Below are 16,672 nucleotides of genomic sequence, written 5' to 3'. Positions count from 1 at the left end.
TAAAATCCATTTCCTGTCCCTTACTGTATTCCAAATACACTAATCATCTTTCACAGAAACTTAATCTCTTATTGATATCAAACCATCTTAGACTAATAGTCATTGTACATTCCATCTTTAGTTTGTGCCAAGATCACAGTTTTCCTATTTACTTATCTCCAAACTTGGTATCCATCTTTGAATCAGTGGGAGGTTCTCCCTTAATTGGCATATTTTTTTATTTTGTAGGGGTACCTAAAAAATGATGACATCTTTGACTTTTCATTACTTAATGAAAGTGATATTTTTCCATACTGTATATTTCGGCTTTTAGTTATATATTAATTTATACCTTTTAATCATGTAAATGAACTCTTAAGAGCTGTGCCTTGGTATTGCACTTCCTCTGTAACAGTGCTTGAATTATATTTGTCTAACATAGTGGTTCTCAATCGTCCAAATGCGGTGGCCCTTTAATACAGTTCCTGTGGGTCATGACCCACAGGTTGAGAACCACAGGTCTAACACAATATGTGGCACACAATCAGTCAGTATTTGTTCAATGAGTGGTGGATTTATTAATTAGTTGTCAGTGGGATTTTTGACAAATATGTACATGCAAAACATCTCTATATATACATATGTTATATAGATAAATAGATAAATAACAAGTTAAAAAGGTATAACAGAGATCTGAAAAATATAAGGCTTAGATAGATAGAAGTTTGTTTCTCTGCAGTAGTTTGTGGGCGTCCCAGGGTAAAGGGGTTTCTCTGCTGCACAGGGTCATTCAGGGAAGCCAGCCTAGTGGATAGGACAGGACCTGTCATATTCTATGGAAGGCTAGAATGTCCAAAGGTACTACTCTGAGTGTTTCCTTTTCCAGGCCAGAGAAAGGCATAAAAAGAGTATCCCGGGGCAAATTTAACTTAATGTACCAAACGTTAAACAGATGACTTCCTTTCACATTCCATAGGTTTGAACCTAAGTCACTGGAGACATCTAGCTGCAAGTGAGGTGGAAAAGTGCTGTTTATTGCCCTGGGCAGCCGCCTGGTGGGCTGAAGTTTAGGAAGTTCTGTTATGCAAAGGAAGATGTAGGAAATTAGATATTAGGGTAATAGTTTCAACCAGAAGTAAAACTTAGATAGAAGTTTGGTTTAGTTTGTTTGTTTGTTTTTTTCATTTTTTTTAATGTATGTGTAATAATATCCAGGAAGATTTATTTTATGAGACAGACAATGAATATAGGTAAGAAAAGTTGAGTATCCCTTATTTGAAATGCTTAAGGCCAGAAGTGGGTTGGGTTTGGGATTTTTTCAAATTTTTGCATACAGTGATGAGATATCTTGAAGATGAGAGCCAAATTTAAACATGAAATTTATTTGCGTTTCATATACACCTTATACATATACACTGGAGGCAATTTTATGTAATCTTTGAATAATTTGTGCATGAAATAAAGCCCTGGTTCACTGACCCAATAGAAGGCAGAATTATAGAATTTTCCACTTGTGCTAAGAGCTAAAACAGTTTTAAATTTTGGAGCATTTCAGATTTCAGATAAGGGATGCTCAACCTGAATTGAGTTAATGGTTTTCTTAGTTATTTGAAAATTAGAAAGATATCAATTTTTGTGTGCTAATTAGTAACATTTTGACTTATCATATAGTATGTTAAGACGCTTAGCTACCACCATTTTTATCCATCCATTCTTGAGATTTATTGAGTTCTTGCTAAACTGATGGCTCAGTTTCTATATTGCTATTTTTAGTCACTAAATGCTTAACTAGATAAGTGTGATTTTTATAAAACACTGTAAAATTGTGTTTTAGTATGAACCTTAGTTAAGATTTACTGTAAATAGTTTATCAAGTGTGGGTATTTTTCTCTTCCATGACAGGTTCTTCGGGTAGTTCGGCTAATTAAGATCTCACCTGCATTAGAAGATTTTGTGTACAAGATATTTGGTCCTGGAAAAAAGCTTGGGAGTTTGGTCGTATTTACTGCCAGCCTATTGATTGTCATGTCAGCAATTAGTTTGCAGATGTTCTGCTTTGTCGAAGAACTGGACAGATTTACGACATTTCCAAGGGTACGTATTTTTAAAAAGCAGTCAATTCAATTCATTATTCTTATTTTAGTAATAATGACTAGCATCAAAGAAATTTGCTTGCACAGTGGTTCAGAAGGATTGCCATATTTTCAAGAAATTAGGATAATTAAACTTTAATATTTAAAATCCTCTCTTAACAGAGCACAGGCATTTGAACATATTTTCAGCATTGTGAGATTATACATCAATTCTGAGGATCTGGAAATGACCTCACAGAATTATATTTTGAAACCTGGAAGCTAGTGTTCTTAACACCTGTGAACTAAAACAGGGCAGAATTTTAAAATTAAGTTGGTGTTTTCGCATTTGTGAGAGTTAACATTTTTAACCCACATGATAGTTCATATATTAGTAGTATGTAAAGTACAATCTAAAAGAAAGATTTTGATTTTTAATATAATAAAATGTATAGGTTCTTGCTTTTTGTGAGAATTCTTAGGCTAAATAGGAAGTTAAAAACCGATTGATCCACAAACAGAAGTCACATAGAAGATACATTCCCTACCCAGAAGGATCCTGAAGCTTAGAAAATATTTTCTAATATTTTCTCACTAAAATATTTTTGGTAGAATTAAAAACATTTAAAATATTTTTTAATATTTATTTTAGTTAGAAAAAATATATAATGACCAAGGCAAAGACACACACACACATACACACACACTCACTATAAGTTGAAATAGCACTATTATATAGGAAAAACAGCATACATTTTTTAAAGTTAAGCTTTGACAGCAGAAGAGTCATTGATGGATAGACTAATAGAGCTTGGGTTATATTTTTTAAATCTTATGCTAAATTTGTTTAGCTACTAGTCTTGGAATTCGTCCTTATGTAACCCAGAGTCTTCATTCATACCTTGCCGAGTATTTGTTGCATGCTGACAAAGAAACAACTTTGATGATGTGGTAGACATACCATTAAGTTCCCAGTCCTCAAGAAATTCTCAGTAGGGAAAAGTAACCGGTACATTACATAAGGTAGAACTTCCCTGAGGAAGGCAGGCCTGAGTGCTCTGGGGGCTGTAACCAAGCGTAGGATAGTCCAGGAAGGCTGGCAGGAGCTGACAGCTGCAGAAGCACAGCTGGATGTGGCCCTATGAGGCGAGAGGGGATAGTGTCCCAGCCATGGGGACACATGCACTTTGCGTCTGAGGCGAGCACTTTCTGGTTCCTCTGACTCTTAGATTAATGTGAAGAGGAGGGGGCCTGAGGCCTCACACATGAAAGTGTGATCACGGTTAAATGCTGCTGAGCAAGAGCAAGAGGGTAAAAATGTGTGAGACCCAGAGGACAGCGAGCAGGTCCCAGGGAGAGGGGCAGCAGCCCGGGCACCAGGACAGAGCTGCTAGGGCTCAAGATGGTCCTCAGGACAAGGAGACAAGCTGGAAGTCCCAACCAAGCCTTTCCTTACATGACAGTGCACGCAAGAGGCGAATGTGGGCATCACTCCCAGTACTCCAGTTTCCCCCACACAGCACTGGGCAGAAGTCAGGTGGAGGCAGGTGGATCAGCTCAGGTGTCAGGATGGGGATTTGCCCAGTACAGGGTGGTCCTGAAGAAAAGGTGCCTGCCCTCTCCATGAACCCAGAGAGGGAGGCCAGCAGAAGGAAAGGGTGAGGAAGGGGACAAAACCTGAGGCAGAGTGGAGGAAAGAGTTTCAGCTGGGCTCCCGGGTAGGAGGCCTCCAGAAGGAGGCAGCGAGGCTGAGACTGCAGCTGTGGCCATGAACCTGCTGGCCTTGCAGGGCCTGGGACTGAGTCATTGAGTACAGCTCCTTCCAGAAAACTGCAGTGTCCTGGCTGTACCGTCAGATCTGGGTGAGGAGGCGGGCAGCCTTACCCTCGAGGCCTGCCAGACAAGGCCTCATCCTGGCCTGTGTTGGGATCTGAAGGATTGCTCATAGGATGTTGGCTGGAGTGTCAGATCTTCCTCCAGAGAGGGAAGGATGCAAGCAAGGATGACAGCAATAGCATTAAGCCCGTCTCTTCTGGGCCCGTCCCCTCCCTGCCATCTCACTGGGAGCAGGGAGATTGTGGGTGGCCTGGTTACCCATTCTGTCCACTTTCATTTGATGCACGTTACTGAAGGCCCACTGAGAGTCAGCCATTGTTCCAGGCATGGGGGATCCTAAAAGAAAAACAATCACCCCAGTTCTGTTCTTTATTTACACAGTTTTATCTTAATACCACATCTTAACTTCATCTCCATTTCCTCTCAGCTGATTTTATATCCCTTACCCCAAACCTCTTTGACCCAAATGGTTTTTGGAATTCAGACTTTTCTAAATAATCCTACAAGGGAAGGATAACACCCCCCACCAGAGTTGTCTGAATCATCCTCTGGTAATCAACACATGAATACCCTGGATTTCAGCAGCAAAGCATCAACCTTCAGACCAAGAGAGATGCATAAAGGCAACACAGAAGCCACAGATCAGATCAGATTTTCCACTAAATGAACTACAAACACACAAACTTTGAGTATTTTCAGAACTCAAAATTTTGAATTTTGGAGTTGTGAATAGGGCGTAGGGCCTGTGGGCCCAAGTGAAAGCACTGGACTTTAGAGTCTGCACTTCCTGCTGCTCAGGTGTGATTAAACATCGCTGCCCCATCACTTTGTAGCTGTCTGACGCTGCAAAAATCATTCCTTTAAGCTTTTATTTTTTCACATCCAAAATATAAGTAAAAATGGTATTTTTCTCCCCCATATGTCTATGAAATAATGCATGAAAATGAAACACTTGGGCTTAGAGAACATTTTTAAAATGTTGGATTATACTCTATGTAATGTATTTGAAATTGGTAATATTATTATCTGTATGAAAGATGGGCTGCTTTTTAGATCCATCCCTGCCTAGGCCCCTCTAGATTTGCTGTTTTCCAGCCATAACAGTAATCAAGTTGCATTACAGCTTCAGATCTCCAGTTACTCAAAGGTGCCTTTTTGCCTGATTACTGTGACCGTCTTAATGAAAGCAGTGTGGCAGCTCCAAGGCCCCTTGATCAGTTATTCAGCAGATGACAATGGTAACAGCCCGAGCGTGTGAAGGGACTAGAAGTAGATGTTTCTTTGCACATCACTGTAATTAAAAGTTAAATCCCTGAAAAATAATCAAATTTTACAAGAAATGTTAAAAACAGTACAATTACAAAAATAAGCCATTATCATTCCTAATCAAATAAAGCACCACCAATTGGTAGGACTTGCCTGGTAGAGAATCATCAGAAAAGATGATTAAAAACACATTATAGTTGATCTGCATTTCTCTCCAGACACGCCTCTGTGCGTCTCGGTCCCCTCCCTTCTCTGGAGTACATCTTCCTCATTATCCAGCGGTTGAGTGCTTGAGGTAGGTTGGTTAATTATAGTGTTAGCTAAAAGCACAGCACATTAGAACAAATTGTAGGAAAACCCACATGATATATGCAAAGTGAAATAGACCCTCAAAATCAGCAATTGTGTCTATGTTCATCAGGGATATTGGTCTGCAGTTTGTTGTTGTTGTTGTTGTGACTCTGGATGATTTGGGGTTGTCACGATGATATGGGCTTTGTAGAGTGAGTTTGGGAGGATTCTCTCCTCCTCTATTTTTTTGTAACAGTATCAGGAGGATGATTATTGCTTCTTCTTTGTATATTTGGTAGAATTTAGTTGTGAACCTGTCTGGTCATAGGCTTTTTTTTGAGGGGGGAGATAGGTATCTTGTTAAATCTTGCTACTCAGTATTGGTCTGTTCAGGATTTCTGTTTTTCCTGGTTCAGTCTTGGGAGATTATATGTTTCTAGGAATTTATCTATTTTGTCTAGGTTTTCTAGTTTGTGAGCATATAATTGTTCATAATAATCTCTGATGATCCTTTGTGTATCTGTGTTTCAGTCACAATGTCCTTTTTCCTTGTTGATCTTATTTGGATCTTCTTTCTTTTGTTTTTCTTGGTTAGTCTAGCTAATGGCTTATCAATTTTTTTTTATCTTTTTGAAAAACCAACTTTTTTTGTTTCATTGATCCTTTATATTTTTGTCTTCTTTCATTTCATTCTACTCTGATATTTATGAGCATAGACACAAAAGTTCTTGACAAAATTCCACCAAACTGAATCCAACAGCATATCAATACACCACTAACAAGTGGGTTTTAAATACCAGGAATGTAGTGATGGGTCAACATATGTGTAGATCAATAAATATGATATATCACCTAAACAGAGTTAAAGACAAAAACCATATGATCATGTCAAGAGACTCAGAATAATTATTGGATAAAATTCAGCATCCCTTCATGATAAAAACCTCAACAAATTCGCCATAGAAGGAACATACCTCAAAATAATAAGGGTCATATGCAACAAACCTATAGCCAACTTTACACTGAACAGGGAAATTTGGAAGCATTCTCTGCAAGAACTAGAACAAGACACTACTATCCAATACAGTATTAGAAGACCCAGCTGGAGCAATCAGGCAAGAGAAAGAAAGAAAAGAGGAAGCCAAATTATCCCTGTTCCCTGATGAGATGATCTTATACTCAGAAAACCCTCCAGACTCTACCATAAAATCTTATGTTTGATAAATGAATTCAGTAAAGTTTCAGGATGCAAAATCAATGTACAAAAATCAATAGCATTTCTATAAGCTAGTAAACAATATGAGAACCAAATCAAGAAGGTAATCTCATTTAAAATAGCTATAAAAGAATTTAAGAACATATTTAACCAAGGAGGTGAAAAATACCTACAAGGAAATCTACAAAACACTGGTGAAAGGGATTAGGGATGATATAATGAATGAAAAAACATTTAATGCTCATGGATCTGAACAATTAAGATCATTTAAATGGCCACACTGCCCATAGCCACCTACAAATTAAAGGCAACTCCCATCAAAATACTAACATCATTTTTTTAAGAATTAAAAGAGCAGTCCTAAAATTCATATCAAAGCAAAAATGAGCCCAAATATTCCAAGTAATCCTAAGCAAAATGAACAAAACTAGAAGTATCACATTACCTGGCTTCAAATTGTACTACAAGGATACAGTAACCAAAACTAAAAATGGACACATAGGTCAATGGAACAGGAGAGAGAACCCAGAAATAAAGCCACTTATTTACAGCCAACTGATCTGTGACTAAGTCAACAAGAACATACACCCTTTTCAATAAATGGTGCTGGGAAAATTGAATTGCCATATACAGAAGAATGAAACTGGACCCCTTTCTCCCACCACATACAAATGTCAACTTGAGATGGATTAAAGACTTAAATATAAAACCTGAAAAGATAATAATACCAGAAGAAAACCTAGGGGAAACTCTTCTGGACATTGACCTAAGGAAAGAATTCATAACTAAAACCTCAAAAGCACAAGCAATGAAAACAAAAATAGACACAAGGGACTTAATTAAACTTAAAATCTTCTGCACAGCAAAAAATAAAATAAAAATAATCATCAGAGTATACAGACATCCTGAAGGATGGGAGAAAATATTTGCAAACTATGCATCTGCCAGGGGACTAATATCCAGAATTTGCAAGGAGCTCAAACTCAACAACAAGAAAACAAGAAATCCCATGTAAAAGTGGGCAAAGGGAGGGGGAGGATGATTGGCAGAAGGAAGGAGGGCCGAGACAGGATCTCACCTAACGTGCACATTGTGAGCACCATGAGGGGCTCTTTTACCCTGGAAGTGAGAACAACAATTAATTAGAAATAAAAAAACAAATTAAAAAAAATAAAAGTGGGCAAAGATATGAATAGTCATTTTTTTCAAATGAAGACATGCAATGGCCAAAAACATGAATAAATTCCCAATATCACTGATAATCAGAGAAATGCAAACTAAAGCCACAGTAAGATTCCATCTTATACCAGTGAGAATAGCTATTTTTTAAAATGAAAATTAACAGATGTTGGTGAGGATGCAGAGAAAAGGAACATTTACACACCGTTGGTAGGAATGTAAATTAGTACAAGGTCTATGGAAAACAGTAAGGGGATTTCTTACAGAAATAAAAATAGAACTACTATGTAATCTAGCAATCCCACTACTAGGCCTCCTCCCAAAGCAAAGGAAATCATGCCAACAACATACCTGTTCTTGCATGTTTACTGAAGCACTATTCACAATAACAAAGGTACGAAATCAACTAACGTGTCCATCAGTGGATGAGTAGATAAAACACACACCACAGAATACTATTCAGCCAGAAAAAATGAAATCATGCCCTTTGTAGCAAGGCAGATAGAATGGGAGGCCGTCATCTTAAGTGAAACAAATCAGACCAGAGAAATGTCACGTGTCCCCACTCAGAAACGGAAGCTAAATAACCTGTACACATTGACAGAGGGAGGAGACTCGGGGGGTGGTGGATGATGACAAATTACTTAATGGGCACAATGTGTATTAATTCAGCGATGGAGACACTACAGTCTCAGACTCTACCTCTATGCAATATAGCCATGTAACAAAATTGCACTTATAACCCCTAAATATATACATTTTTTTAAAAAGTACAAAAAATTCAGCAATTGCACATATGATCTTCACTTCAGTAGGCCATCTTGAAGACTGGCCACCAGCAACACATATAAGGTTCGGGAAAGGTGCAGGAACGTAACCTGTGGGAGCACTTGACAGACTGAAGGAGAGTGTCGCCCTGAAGAAAGGAAGGGCCAGGCAGAGGCAGGAGGACCTGGCTTAGCAGAGTGCACTCAGTTGCTACCAGGGAAATAATTTTTCTGTAGCTGCTTCTCTGACCTGATCTTTACCCAGACGTCCATGTGGGGTATGCTCTCTAGGAAAATGGGGCTGGACATAAAACTAAACACTGGTTGGGTTGACCTGATGGTGTCTTGGGCTCCAGCAGCATAAACTGCAGCCTGGGCATGCTAAGTGACCGCCCAGTGCAGTGACCTCCTACGGTGCCCCGCATGTGGACGACCTGGATACCTCCTGGAGGAGTAGGAGGTGGGAGGATCCTAGAGGCAGATGAGGTCCCACAGTTACACATAGGGGAGCACACATCAAACCCTGTGGAAATTGGACCTGAGTGTTCATAAGCTGATGGAGCCCACGGGACCTTCAAGTTGCCTATTTAGCTCATTTCTTTAATATTCTTCTTCCTTCTTCCTGTATTAGTAATTGGAAACTACATAGATTTTAGAATCAGGCTTAAGCATTATTAACTAGGTATATGTGGTCTTGGGTGACATTTAATTTGTCTGAGTTTTACTTGTTTATAAAATGGCGATGATATCTATAATTGATATGATAACTGATAGCCCTGTTTAATAAAAATTGAAGCTTAGAGAGTTTTCATAACCCACCTAAAGCTGCACAGCTTGAAAACTGAATTTGTAATCGTCTGCTGCTCCTACCAACTCTTAGCCATCAGGCTCATGTATGTCCTGGGAAGTGGATGATTCATCAGGAAATATTTACTGAATGAATTAAATAAATGAAAATATTGTTGTCAATCCTTACCTGGAGGGAATTTAGCTAGAATAGTTCATCACAAACTTCCTGGAGGATTTAAAGAAATCAAGGAGGTGGATGAGCCATTAACCCTGTTGGGGCGTAGCCTAAGGTGATGGGAAGGGTCTCGCGGGATCCTAGGCCAGGCCTATGCTTGGCACTCCATGTCCAACAGCAGAAACAGCATTTGCCAAAGAAGAGCCAATGCATGAGACAGATGAAAGGATGCTGCTCAGGTGACAGGTGGTCAGTAGGTTTTTGAATGAAGAAGGAATAATGATGCTTAACCAATCCAAAAATTTTGTACATGCTCTAGCAGATTTGACTTGACAGATACTTTTCCCCCATTATTGTTCATTCCTCCAGGACCCTCCTTTTCCCTGTCATTCTCCCTTATCCCACCAGAAATGTCTGCATAATTCTGTGGCAAATGCTTTGGCTGCAAGTAACAGAAAACTCAAGTCCAATGAACTTGAACAGTACAGAAATTTATCTCACAAAATTCAAGAGATTAGGTAGATTTCAGGAAGTCAGGACTGGATCTGTCATTGAAATGAAATTCTCATTATTTTTGTTTGGATTGTCAGTTTCCCCCAGAAAACAAATGTTGAAGTTCTGTAATTTTTAGTATCTCAAAATAAGACCGTTTTGGAATATTAATAGAAGTAATGAAGTTAAAATGAGATTCTAATCATTTAGAATGGTTAGATTCTAATCATTTAGTTAAAATGGACCCTAATCCGATAGACCGATGCTTTTATGAAAAGGAGAGATGTGAATCTGGGTAGACATGCATAGGAGGAAGATGATGTGAAGACACACAGGAGATGGACACAGAATTAGAGTGGGGTCTGCAAAGCAAGGACACCAAAGAATGCTGGCAAGCACCCCAAACTAGAAGCTGCAAAACAAGATTTCACCCAGAGCCATCAGAGAGAGCATAGCCTTGCCAGCAGCTCGATTGTAGACTGCTAGCCTCCATGACTGAGAGTCAACACATTTCTGCTGTGTTAAGCCACCAGCTGTGTGGTACTTTGCTATAGCAGCCCTTGCAAACTGATACAGTTGGCTTTCCTCTTCATGTGTCAGCAAAAGGCATGTAACATTCCCAGCTTCACGATAAGGTCTGGAGGTGTAACTGGTCCTCTCTTCCCTGGTATGCTTCTTAGCAGCAAGGAAATCTTTCTCAGCGTCATTCCTTTCCCCAGCAAATTTCCTCTCCTCTCCCATTGGTGGGATTGAGTAACATGGTCATTCCTACTCCCTGGCAAGATGGCTGGAATTAAAATGGCTGGATTTAATTAATAATTACAAGGAAAGAAATGAATATTGGGGAGACAACTATTAGAACACTATAGGGCTCATACCCAAACCTAGGCAAGATTTTTCTCCCTTATCTCTGTCTCCAAAGCTGCTTTATACCCTGTGCAAACAGGGTGGGCAAATTAACATGCAGTAGAAAGAGCTGGTGTTTAATTCTCTTTCCCCAGATGCCCAATTTGGCACCTCAAAGCAGCCAGCACAGAGGAGACCAGATTAGATTCTTATTCTCCTGTGTTTTGATGCTGGCTGCTCTCTATCATATTCCAAGAACGTTCACACACAGGTCCTACCATCTTTCCTGGTCTGCGGGTGTTTTGAGTCTGGAAGCCGAATACGCATTCCTTATCCTTCCAAGAGCACTGGACACGGTGCTGGGGGATTAGCAGGTGTCAGCAAAGAGAGTTAGGGAGGAAGACAGCTCGGAGCACATCAGGAAATGACCCCACAAGATGGACAAGGGGTACTTGAATTTTTTTTCATTGGGAAAAAAAAATGATAATATGTTGATAAAAAGTAATGAAACAATTTTGAAGATAATCTCAAGCTTTCTAAAACTTTCTGTTCTAGTTTGGACCAAACAGATACTTTGCTAAATAGAAATAACAAGTAACATGAAATTCTGCTGTAAGGTGGTGTGCAACAGTTCCTGTTCTGTTGAGGTGAATACTTTGTAGTATAAGTACAGGCTAGGTTGACTTTTCAGGATGGAACAGCTTGTATGGCTCATGAAGCAGATTGGCTCAAGTAGGAGAAACCACAGTTTTTCTGTAACAAAAACAAAAACAAGTTGCCTGGTTTCCTATAATTGCCTGACAAAAGCTTGTAAGCATTTTCACTACTGTTTTACTCAGTTTTTCCCTCTGCTAGAAAGAAATTGCCTCTAAGTTATTAAAATAAACGCAGTAAATATTCACTGTACATCTTCAATGAGCTCTATGCTCTTATTTCTTCTAATTTCCCACAAAAATAATAATAAAAAGGCTTCAGTTGCTTTGCAGTTTTATAAAGAGGGATAGTTTTTATCTATAAATAAGTGTACTGTCCTCTGTAACCAAAGTACATGAATTTTAATATTTATCTGTTATAGGTCTTTTACATCTGCGTTCTCTAAATGCTAATTATGTGCTCTATTGAATTTTCACTGAGATCATGCCCAAAAGAATTATTGTACTATATGAGTAAGAAATGCTGAAAAATACTCAGTTACCATTTTTGTTTCCTCTCACCACCCAAATGACTAATCATACTTTCCATTGTATTGAAAGAATTACTGACACATCTGAAGAAACTACTTTCTCCTCAATTTTTTTTTATAGTTACAGAGTAGGATTGTATTTTTAATAAATTCAAGGTTATCTTAAAAAGTATTAGTTCAATTAATATTGGTAAAATCTTTATTTTTTTTATTTTATTTTTTGTCCTATTTTGTCATGAATATTTAACATATAAAGACAGAGAAAGCATAATACAACAGGCTCCTCGGCGGCTGTACACAGGAAACACAGGCCTAGCTCCAGATCTGAGGTCCTCTGGCCTCTCTGCTCACTCCCCTGTCACTGTCCTATAAGAAAACACTTTTCTGAATTTGGTGTCTGTGATCTTCGCTGATTTCTCTACCCTTTTAGAACATGTATAGACGCCAACTGAAAATCATATATCTTTTGCATAATTTAAACTTTGCTTATTTGGCCTTATATTTATTGCCCTATTTCTTCTGGTAATTGCTCTATTTATCAACATTATAAGATTTGCCTAAATGAGTACATGGGCCTGTATTTTATTCCTTTGTGGTTGCTGTATAAAATGCAACTTTATAAATATATATCCATAGTATTGTATAGCGCATACTGTTTATATTAACTGCACATCTTACTTTGTCATTCTCCAGTGTAGTAGACAGGGTGTCTCCCGGAATATCTGCCCCCCAGTGTACATACCCTGAATATTCTCCTGCCCTGGGGTAGGGGAAGGACTTATGAAGGCAATGGGCCTTCATCCCTGGAAATAGGTCAATAATTATTTAATGTTGAGTCACTCAAAAAGATTATCTCAGGTAGGAGTGCCTTAGTCAGAGGTACTGGGCCCTTCTTCAAGAGAGAAATTCCAAGCAAGAAAGGGCCTTCTTGGGTTTTAAAGTCAGCGGTTATGTTGTGAGGGCTAGTTGGCCAGGACCCTGGCCTACAGCCATCAAGAAAGCAGGATCCTCAGTCCCACTACTGTAGGGACTTAATTCTGGTAACAACCCAAATGAGCTTGGAAGAATATCCCAAGCTCCAGATAAGACCGGAACCCAGCCAACACCTGGATTGCAGCATTTGGGGACTCTGAGCAGAGACATGGTGATAGCACACCCACTTATGACCTACAGAAACTTAGATAACAAATGAGTGTTTTGAGCTCCTAAATCTCTGCTAATTTACTACACATCAGTAGAAAACACATGCCGCCAGCTGTTTGTGTTTGTTTCTAAATTTTGTAAATCGAAACAGTACTACTTTGAACGTTACACATTGATTTATGCACACGTGAAATAATTTTTTAGGATATGTAGCTAGGAATAGAGTTGCTGGGTCTTAGAATTAATATATCTTCAATTCTGATATTGATAAGCTTGCATTTCAAGTAGTTTTCCGAATTTATCAGCAGTAATGAAGAGTGTTCTCTATTTCACAACTGGGCAACACTTGGTCTGGTCAGGCTTTGTTTTACTTGAAACATTCAGCTCTTCATTTAGCCAGAACTGAATTTTGTGACCATTGTGAGATAAGTAATGTGATGACCAATACCATGGTACCATTTATTGACTAGTCTACATCCTGGTGGGGTCCGGTAGCCCAGCTGGGTCATAATACAATCCCATACATGAGTGCCCAGGTCAAGACATGCAAGATCCCATCTCAGCACCTTTCGTCCTGAGCCTGTCCAACTCCACAGCTTTACGCAGGGTCTCAGTTAGCACTCTCTACCTTTTAAGGGTCTACAGCTTTGCCCCTTATGCCTAGCACAGCATTAAAAACCAAAGTCTAGCAGAGATCATAAATTCTCTATGACTTTTCTGGACTGTATCTTAGGTTTAGGTCCCTTGATTTACTTGAGATACTAACTCAACTTTTAAAAGGATGTTTGTTACATTTTATCCAGAATTTCATGGGGTCTTAAAATCACCTTTTCATTCATGATCAGAAGTTGAAATCCATTAATAAATTTTTTAGAAGGAAAAATGGGCACACACTGACTATCTTTCAGACGGAGATTGTTTTTTCTAAGCACCACCCTCAGGCAGGCCATCCCGGCCTTGGCCTTCACCGTCCACAGCCTCACGTGTTTTTGCCTGTGGATGTTGTTTCCTCTTTGTGTCTTGTCACCTCATCTTTATGCTCCCCCAATCTGCTACATCATCAAAAATCATTTTCTCAAAATACCTGATATATCCACTTACAATGAAGACTGAAGAAATCATGTGCCTGTTTCATTGTTATTCATAATTCCATCAACATTCTTTATGCAGTGGAGATGTAAGGACATGAACAAATGTACTGACTACCCTCTAACAGAAGCACAGTCAGGAACCGAAGCAAGGGCTCAAATATCTGATCCTGTTGTAGAAAACATAAGAATGAGCTCAAATGAGCCAAAGGTGATGCAGATTCTGATAGACATACTCCATTCTGAACTAATACAAAAGATGTCCTGGATGAGTAGTTATAAAACTTTCTGTGTGACTAGAACTATGCTTCCAAATATCATCTTATTTTAAAAAGAAGAAAAACTTGCTTCCAGGGAAGGAGACTGCAAAGTTTCATAAAGAGATGTCTTTAGGGGTGAATATGATTTCAACAGATAAGGATCTGCAGAATGGTGTTTGCTAAAGGAATTCCGTATAAGGAAAGCCGCATGAGGACATCAGAGTCATGGAGCGTCACGGGGAACAGGAGGAATGGGACAGAGGTGGGGTGCAGCAGGGGTCAGGAGCCAGAGGGTCTTCAGTGCTTGGAATCATGATGGAGGGGAGCCATTGAGATTTATTTTTTTTTTTCTTAGAGAATAGCAGAATAGCTATTTTGACAAAAGTTACATGAAAGACATGTTATTTCTCTGAGGGAGTATTTTCATTGAACAAAATGCTCTTTTTTTCTTGACCAAAGACAAAGTTTTATGGCCAGTTGATAAATTTCAGGCATTCTTCAGAGATGATTTTTTATTTTTTTCCGTGAGGCCATTACTGTATCAAATCTTTCACAGTCTCATAAAATGAGTCCTGTCTGAGGCTTTAGGCCAAATTGTTATCCGTGGCTGGACGTGACTCTGCAGTAGAAATGAGCAATTTGTCTTATTTTAAAGTAATGCTGAGATATAGTTTCCTGTAACTGTTGCCCCAAAACTTCCTGCAGGATTAACTTTATTTCCTGTCTGCTGTTAACATTAAGGCGGGCTTGTTTTATTTGCTCCTATTTGAATTTATTTTTGTGGTGACTCATCGGTGGCCTGGTGATAAAGTAATATCCTTCATTTTAGAGGATGCTTTTCATACTCCGTGAATCAGGTAGAGATCATTGCTCCTTCCTTGGTATCATAGGCCCACTAAACCACAATTATTTGGGTTACTTTCTTTGAATAAAGAATCCCTATTTTGCAGTCCCTAACCCCAGAGATGTACTCTTTGGGGGAGGACCCTTTTTACATCTCATCATATTTTGATAGTTTTCTACTAATAATTTGCAGCAACACAACTATTCATTTCCATATTACATTAAGATTATTTTAATATTAAGTCAATCTACTTCAATGTACTATCTTCCAAAATAAATGAAATTCATTAATGAGAAAGATTAATGTCTTAATCCATTAGGTTAACTCCTTTAAGTATGTTTTTACTGATGAAACAGTGGATTACATTATTAAATATTTTGTTGAGTCTTGCCTATGAAAAATATAATCTGCCATCAGATACTATAATCAGAGTCTCATGGCTACCTGCAATTTCGCTCAATAAAAACATAATCTGAAGAACTGTTAGGAAGGTTAAAGGAGATAATAGAGGCAAACTAGTTAGCCCTGGGGCTGCCACGTTACAGACTTTTAACAAGTAGGAGCAGCTTGTCATCATTCTTATTCCTGATTAAGTATAGAATGACATTTCTCCAGAAGTCATTATTGCTAATGGTAACAGCTACTGTACGTGAGTACTTACAGTACTCACATGTGTTGGGCTCTATAATAAGAACCTTGCACAGATACAGATATGTTTGGGGTGGAGCGTGTTACGTACATTCATAGATGGCCACATGCAACTAATGCAATTCTCAAAATGACTCTATTAAGGAAGGGACAATGAGAAAATCTCTAAGTCTACAATAATAAAGAGTATGATTTCAGGTTAAGAGATGAATGGCAAACATGTATATTCATTAAAATAATGTATGATAAAGTATCACCATGAATGATTGACTAATTATTATTAAATAAGTTGGGAATGCTACAGCCCCCTCATACTTTGTACCAAAATAGCTTCCTGACAAATCAGAGCAAGGTTATTTAAATATGAAAATGTAGAGCTCGAAAAGAAAATATAATCTTTCATCTTAGATGGTCAAAGACCATCTAGATCTAAAAAAATAAAATCAGTTGTAAAGAAGGATAAAGTTAAATCTTTAAAGAGTCAAAAATGACCACCACAAATATGATTAAAACAAAGGAAAATATGAAATACAACCTTCACTTTCTTCTGTTCATATCAGTGAGAACTCTCAAATGGGTAAGATTTGCTTGTTATGTT

General features: G+C 38.5%; 1 protein-coding gene across 4 annotated transcripts in view; it reads left to right on the top strand.

The window, feature by feature from the left end:
- The window catches only part of NALCN (sodium leak channel, non-selective), a 329,433-nt gene that overhangs the window by 158,065 nt on the left and 154,696 nt on the right, over nucleotides 1-16,672 (top strand). For all 4 annotated transcript variants that reach the window (XM_023513101.1, XM_023513099.1, XM_023513100.1 and 1 more), the window contains one exon: nucleotides 1,882-2,073. In XM_023513101.1, the coding sequence (XP_023368869.1) occupies nucleotides 1,882-2,073 (192 nt within the window). The remainder of the gene's footprint in view (nucleotides 1-1,881; nucleotides 2,074-16,672) is intronic.

The sequence above is a fragment of the Otolemur garnettii genome, unplaced genomic scaffold, assembly GCF_000181295.1.
Source record: "Otolemur garnettii isolate 467f Iridium unplaced genomic scaffold, OtoGar3 scaffold00034, whole genome shotgun sequence".
Classification (NCBI taxonomy): Eukaryota; Metazoa; Chordata; class Mammalia; order Primates; family Galagidae; genus Otolemur; species Otolemur garnettii.
The sequence above is the reverse complement of the archived record's forward strand: the minus strand, read 5'-3'. Positions and strand labels throughout refer to the sequence as shown.